This window comes from Ptiloglossa arizonensis, chromosome 10, assembly GCF_051014685.1.
Source record: "Ptiloglossa arizonensis isolate GNS036 chromosome 10, iyPtiAriz1_principal, whole genome shotgun sequence".
In the NCBI taxonomy this organism is placed as follows: Eukaryota; Metazoa; Arthropoda; class Insecta; order Hymenoptera; family Colletidae; genus Ptiloglossa; species Ptiloglossa arizonensis.
Genome location: NC_135057.1, coordinates 2,513,326 through 2,521,176, shown reverse-complemented (window position 1 = coordinate 2,521,176; position 7,851 = coordinate 2,513,326). Strand labels below are relative to the sequence as shown.

The window sequence follows — 7,851 nt, the reverse complement described above, 5'->3', positions numbered from 1 at the left end:
GAAACAATAAACACAATATGTATATTTATCACAGTTAAAAATAACATAACAAATTTGTACAATAATCAATCTTTTTTTATTTATCAATAACAAAAGAAAACTGTTTAACTCGATTTTACATCATATTCAATATTCTGTAATATTTAATGTACCATAAATTCTTAATATTTTATCCATATTTCACTTTTAAAACTGCTCTAATTTGCAGTGGTACATATTCTATTAAATTTCTATAATAATCTACAGGTATTTGTTTCCATTATTCTTGCATCCTATTACGTAATTCTATGATTATGATCCTCCATTACATTTAAATAAAAAGCTTTTCCAGATTTGAAAAAATCTTACACAAGCTAAAACTAATATAAATACATAAAGTAAACTTATTTTTCATATTAAATACCATTTGCAGCAATAACTAATAATTTACATAAAAATTCCTAACATTGGTTTAGTTATGCTTAAAGTATTTGTGTGTACACTTTTTAGTGCAAATTTATATAGATAAAAAGGTAAACCGCAGAAATAATAGTTAGATATTTTACTTTCGTGAAAAATTTACATTTCTTCTTATCACAAGATTTGTAATTGTCTATATCAATATATAATTTCTATGCATTAAGTAAAAATATTATGCATAATAAATCTAGTTGAGTGTAGAATATATTTTGGTGTCAAGCACCTAAAGGGGCATTTATATATGCGTATATATTGTCTTAAGAATTTAATGATTTGTATATTAGAATATGTTAAATGCATAGAACTTAATTTGTATATATTTGTATAATTTATTCTACGTATATGTATTATGTAAAGAAGATATAGCTAGCAATCATTCTGTATTTATGTGAATCTACTAATGGGCAAAATTATAAGACATCCTAAAAATTACTGGGATAAGGGTTTCATATTGTATTTATTAGATAACATTACATGTAAAGTAAGATCATTATTTTTAACTAATATCTTCCTAAACTAAATAAATATTACAACAAATTTTCAATTTAAACCGAAATAATACAAATTGATTCAACCAAAATGATAAGACATTGTTTTTGAAAATAAAGAAAATGTATATAATTAAACAAAATTAACACTTGTATTAAAATGTTAATAATGAGTGGATTAGCAGTTATTTTGTGTCATCATAATTAATCGATTAGACAGACTTTTATATAGTTTTTTAATGTAAATTTGATTCAAGTTTGTTCATGCACATAGAATGGTGCCTTTTAACTTATTAATAATATTGTATTGCTTGCCACCTTTATATACCTTTTTAGTAAGTTGTCTTTATACATTTTCTAAAATATTAAGGCCCAGAAACTGTGCTGGCCAATTTAGGTTGTATAAATAGCTGTATTATAAGCTGAAACATAAAAGTTTCTTCAGCTATTTAAGTAATATTCTGAATTTATTTTTCTATTAGTTTTAAGTAACTGGAACTTTTCATTTGACTGTTAATAAACTTGATTTCTACCTGTAACGTTACAAAACCTCTAACACAGTAATGACAATTACAAAATTTTTGCCTTTTCATTATTTATCAATAGTATCAATAGTATACATTTTTTTCTGTTTAGGTGTTTTGCTTACTGATTCACTCCTTTTATAGTCTTTACTGACACATTTAAACCACATTTTACTATAATTTAGGGCTACATAAGAAATTGTGTATACTTTTCTTCATTTTGTTTAAAATGTTCTTCTTTTATATTCAATTACAGAATTTATATTTTTCTACTCCTGTTTAATAATTTGCCAAGTGGCGTGCTTTTAATTTAATGTTTTTTCTGACTTATATTAACAAATTCACCCTAACGAAAAATTTATAAGACAATATATGTAAATGCTATTCAACGCAATAACTTTCTGTAATAAATTAACAACAGGGTCTTATAATTTTGTCCACCAGTGTATTGTGTCAACTGAGGAAAGGGAAATATTTTGAGGTTGCAACATTTTGAAAAGTCAAACATTTAAATTGTTATACAAATTTCTTTTTACATATTTTATACGGTAACAAATATTGAGAAATTTAGTTGAAATGGAAATGCAGATTTATATATTATATAACATTTATATCCAATTGAATATTTACCATAAAGAATGACGATAATCATTGTGTCTCCTCATTTTGGTTTGTGATAAAACAAAATTTTATGGACTATGTACTTAACAAAAATATTATATTCCTTGCAATAAGTCTTTTTTAGAAATTACTTTTATTTCATACTATGCGCTTATCTTCTTTATATAATTTTGTTGTGATACATTTTAAACAAGATACAATACTTGATTGTATTTGCATTCTGTACATTATTTTCATAGCTTTGTGTACATAAAACAATAGATATTGAAATTATTACGGTATACATAAAATTTAGAATTATAAGTGAGGGATATTTAGAAAGTTTTAATTTTATTGCATTTATTGCACACAAGATATCAAATTTTGAAAAACGTGAGAACAAATTTTTTACTTTGTAGAAACTTTATTTCCTCTTTAATTTGTCAAATAATTTTGAAACATTTGTATAAAAAAAAATCTTACCTCTGTTATAAATTTTTACGCAAAAAAGGCTACAAATGCTATATGCTTTTATATATAGTAAAGTGTATAATTGTAACTAGTATGTATAGAATGTTGTGTTCAAATAACAAAATGTTATTTACTTTTGGCAATATGTGTCACTCGATAAAACTTGTGTGGAGGAATGTTTTATTGAGTTAGATATATTTGAAAATTGCTTTATCCACTTGCAATTTTAGTAGTACAAAACTGCTTATAATACTTATGCTAACAAAGGGTATAATTTATAATAAATGCTTATATAGAGTGAACCATATTACTTGGTTACAGATTATTATAAATGTTAGCGAATCAACTCAAATTTTTCTTTATTTTAAATAATTTAGTTTAGAAAAATCCATTACTGATTATAATATATATTTTCTATAAATTGTCCCGTCTCAACAATATAAAAATTCAGCTTTACATTTTTTAATAAATACAGAAATAAATTCAGCGAGCTTTACAAAATATACTTTTCATTATTAGAAGTAAAGATACAGTAAGTGCCTCTATTCAAAAGAAACATAACACTGGTATACTTTCTACTATTGTTGTATAATTAATATTATTGACATCTAGCATATGACCTTCCAAAATATGTTATATAATTACCTTGTGGATTTCCTTGAACTAAATTATCCAAGATAAAGAAATTTAAATTAATTTACTAACATTGAAAGTAATATAGATGATACAAGTTATGTGGTTCACTTTGATAAATGAAAAAAAAAAAATTAAACAAATTTCAGTAGAATAGTAAATGATTTTGTTATTTTTAATCATTACAACAACTAAATTTTATTCAACTTAGCTAGATTAAAAAAAGAATATAATTATATATTAATAACATAATATAAGAATTTTTTGAAGTTTATTCATAAAATAGTACATCAAGTACCTATGAAATTAGGTTATTTTAAATATTAAAAATGTGACTTCATTTACTTTAAAAATTACAATTGATTTAAAACTCTCCAAAACGAATGTACAGTAATTTACTGTTGCAATTCTACAATAAAAAGGCTGAATGAAAACTATGTATTTGAATATGTAAATTAAAAATATTAGACTTGTACACTAGTAGCATTTAGTTAATGGATAAACTTTAAAATACTATAAATAGTATTTGACTGAGTAAAAAAGGGAAAGCTTGTGTGCCATGGCATACTATTTCTTTTATTCAGACTGCACTTTGTAGCTAGTTATATATAATGCGAATGAAGATTGCTTAGAAATATGTCTGAATATTTGAAAATATATGCTACTAATCGTCTTGACTAATACAATTAATGTAACGAACAATACCATTAGAAATAGAAAAAGTTATGCTTATAGAATTATGAACTGTTTATACAAAAAATTAATTCTAGGAACAACTATACATACATATAAAAACACATTGGGTTCTTCATTGCTGACACTTATGCTAATTAGAACAAATTTACGACAGATTTACATTGTATTGTAATTGGATAATTGAATTTTATTGTTGCGTTTAAGAGTAATTTCAAGTGCTCTTTTATGATGCTCTCTAAAAATGAACGTGGCAATAATTGTACTTTTAATTTATGTATATTTTCAAATGTATTAGGGAAAAGGAAATTGTACCTCAAAGTTATTTATATTTGTCACGCATTTTATGACTTATTATTTTACAATAATATTTAATTTTGGGATTTGCTTCAAAATAATACATACCTAATAACAATTATTGCTTCATTTTGTGTATTATATATACATATATTAACTTTTATTTGTTTTTTAATTATTACTTAGCAAAGCAGAGTATCAAATAATATTCAAGCCTGCATTTTGTTCGTGAAGTTAACAAAAATGTGTTTTCAAATGTGATGCCTCTTTAGTTGCAAAGGTTTCAATAAATGAAAGTCAGAATGCTGTCCAATACTACATTTAAACTAAAAGCATCATTTTTAATAACAATAATAAGTCTGATTATGGTAAACTTTACAATATAACATAAAATATATTACTTCGATAGTTTACATTCGTCATAAACTTTTATAAAGAAGACAAAAAATAATAAGAACTATATATAGTATGTGAAAGAGAAAAAGCACTGTATGTGTTTCAATTTGATAATAGAACTGAATGGTGCATGAAAATAAATGTTGCAAATATATAAGTAACACAGATGTAATCCTAATTTTAATAAATACTAAATTAATCCGAGATGGAATACTAAGAAAGGTAATTTCTGCTTTGTGAATTTAGTTTATATTTATTAAACATGCACGAATTTGTAAAAATACACGCCTTGTTTCAGTTAGCAATCGCATTAAAAATAGTACTATCAAATTATCTTGTATGTAAACACAATCCTGTTCAATTTTAGTACCATAAAATATTCAAGCAACTCTTTTCTTTAATTTAAATAAATTGTAACAAGATAATAAGTCGCAAATGTACTCTTATAATATTTCTAATTATTTCACATTGAATTATTTTAATGCAGACACATTGTGTGCAACTTAAAATACACTAATGTTATAATTATTAATGTATCACCATTATAGAAACACTGTATTTGTTACTCCTTTGTGATTAAAATAATAAAATGACAAATAACTTGAAAAATATTACATTGCAGTAATATTTTTGTTTCATTCTAACGATTTCTTAGTAAGCTAATAATTGTTATATTAAATTTTAGATATGGACCTAAGTTTTACCATAAAAAAATTTTAGATACATATTTACATTTTTATATATGTAAAATACAATATTTTGATTTAAATTGTTCTCGATATTTGAATAAGACTATTTTATATGTTGAAATTTCAACATATATTTCTACAATTTAGAATGATATTTAAAATACTTTTATTTCAAATCGTATTCAATTTTGCTTCAAAACAAACTGCTTTCGATTCGGCTTACGATTCTCAGATCGTTGTTACAATCGAAGAAAGTATCGATTGCTGAATTACAACGGGGGCCTCTAGCGGACGACATAAATGACGCGAGGGAAGGTGTATAATTTGTGAACGATCAGCTGTGTTTTGAAAATTATTTTGAAACATATTAACAAAAGGAAAGTGAAACGGATTATATAGTTTCCAGTAAAAATGACTACGGCTGCAAGACCCACGTTTGAACCTGCTAGAGGAGGACAAGGACGTGGCGAAAAGGATTTAAGTGCAATATCAAAACAATATAGTAGCAGAGACTTACCGTCTCACACAAAATTAAAATATAGGTATTTTTTCCGTTTTGTGTTATTTTAAAGCGGTAGACGTCTACTCATAGTGTTTCTGAAAAATAGAACTTTATGTCATTTTTTATTTTCGAAGTAATCGGACATAACCTTATATACTTGTAATTATTTTGATAAATTTGATTTTTAGAGAACATGGTCAAGGAACAATAGAGGACTTACGAAATCGCGACTTTCGCAAAGAATTAGAAGAACGTGAACGTGAAAGAGAAAAAGACAAAAGTTCTAATCGGCGTATGATAGAACCACCTCGAGAAACTTCTGCGACAACTGCTAAAAGGCAAAAAATTGATCAAGTTCCAACAGCAAGTTTAGACGCGGACGATCCTTTAGACGACGACGACTCAGAGTCAGAGAGCGACGAAGACGACACTGCTGCTCTTTTAGCAGAATTACAACGCATTAAGAAAGAAAGAGCCACGGAACAAGCCAAGAAAGTTAGATCTTTATCCAATTCTTTTTATTCTACGTTAAATAAATCCTAAGATTAACGTATTAAGATAATGTTTCGACTTTGTTTCTTACAGCTGTTTCAATCCTTCGACTAATAAAACGAAACTTGATTTTATTCATTTTATTTACTGAATAGGTTGTTATACTTTTGTATTTTACAGGAAATAGAGAAACGGCAAGAAGAAGAAAGAATAAGAATGGAAAACATTCTCTCGGGCAATCCTTTATTAAATTATTCGTCTCAGAGCAGTAGAACGGATATGAAAGTCAGACGACGATGGGACGACGACGTTGTTTTCAAGAATTGTGCTCGCTCCGAACCGAAGAAGAAACACGATGTATTCATAAATGATTCGTTAAGAAGTGAATTCCATCGTAAATTTATGGAGAAATATGTTAAGTAAAGAATTGCCGTGAAAAGTATATTGCGTCTGTACATAGTTTTAAGTTAGTTTTACCATTTTAATTGTACAAGTTCGTTGTTGAATGTTCGCAATTGAAAATACGTAGGAAAATATTTCGATGCGTTCAAAAGTCTCAAGGGTGACTCGCCGGCAGATCCTGTTCCATTAAATCGCACCTTCGTTCTGCGCGTATGTTCGTACAATGTCGTAAATGCATTACTCGATTATAGAAACATTTTGTAATCAATGATCACGTAAATCCATTCAATTAAACAGAAATGTTCAAAAGACCATAGCGTTTAAATTTAAAAACAGGAAGCGTCGATCGATCCGCATTCAAGCGTTTCAATTGTTCAATTCCTTCCCGCTCGTCGCGATTCACGTCACGCGTGTGCTCGTCACTGTGTTTCGATCCATTTCGAGGAGTGCCGTTCTAATAACTCGACAAAGAAGTCGTTAAGTGCTCCGTATGTAAAAATAAGCGTAAAAAGAAAAAAAAATTCAACGAGAGGAGGAGAGAATAGGACGAAGCGGAGTAGGATAAGTCGGGCGGAGGAGGCATATATCGGTCTGGCGGAGATCGTTGGTTGGTGCGTGCGTGACAGACAGACAGAGAGAGAGAAGGGGGGGAGGAGAGGGAGGGAGCGAGGAGGAGGGGGAACGTGCTGGAGTTTGTCCAGGCATTGTAGGTACGTGTTTCGGTAGCGGTGCGATCTGGCTTCGGCGGTGGTGGTGCTGGCGGCGGCAAGCGCGTGTAAACCGCTGGGTCAAGTATAACCGGTCCCAGGGTCCCCGGAGCAGCCGGAGGCAGCAGGCAGTCTACCGGTGCGACGCGCAGCTGGTTATCGCTGGTAGACTCCCTGGCACCGACCTGGCCAACTAACGCAACAGGGACACACAAGGGATCGGCCCGACTCGACGAGAAGAGAAAGAGAGAAAGAGAGACGACCGTTCACCGGTAGATCGCCTCGAGATGATTTCTGGGAAGAGGTATGTCGTACGTTACGGTACGACCGATCGGTACTTCGCGCGGCTGAATTCGTCATCTAACATCGTCGATTCTATCCGATTTTTCTCGTATCTTCGAATTAGTTACGAGAACGCGATCCTCGATTCGAGAATACACCGAAACGAAAATCTTCGTAACATTGGTATTCTTTGCGAAACGAAATGCATCGTACCGC

At 29.2% G+C, this 7,851-nt stretch overlaps 1 protein-coding gene across 1 annotated transcript; it reads left to right on the top strand.

Annotated features, from left to right (window-relative positions):
- The first annotated feature begins 5,539 nt into the window (after positions 1–5,539).
- C12.1 (spliceosome-associated protein CWC15) lies at positions 5,540–6,958 on the top strand. Its single transcript, XM_076321666.1, has 3 exons — positions 5,540–5,792; positions 5,941–6,247; positions 6,425–6,958. The coding sequence occupies exons 1-3, from the start codon at positions 5,662–5,664 to the stop codon at positions 6,665–6,667; spliced, it is 681 nt and encodes a 226-aa protein (XP_076177781.1). The 5' UTR covers positions 5,540–5,661; the 3' UTR covers positions 6,668–6,958.
- Positions 6,959–7,851: the final 893 nt, after the last annotated feature.

Coding starts and splice junctions, on each gene's coding strand:
- C12.1 (XM_076321666.1), top strand. CDS start 5,662: ATGACTACGGCTGCAAGACCCACGTTTGAACCTGCTAGAGGAGGACAA. Junction 5,793..5,940: donor CACACAAAATTAAAATATAG/GTATTTTTTCCG, acceptor TTTGATTTTTAG/AGAACATGGTCAAGGAACAA. Junction 6,248..6,424: donor CCACGGAACAAGCCAAGAAA/GTTAGATCTTTA, acceptor TGTATTTTACAG/GAAATAGAGAAACGGCAAGA.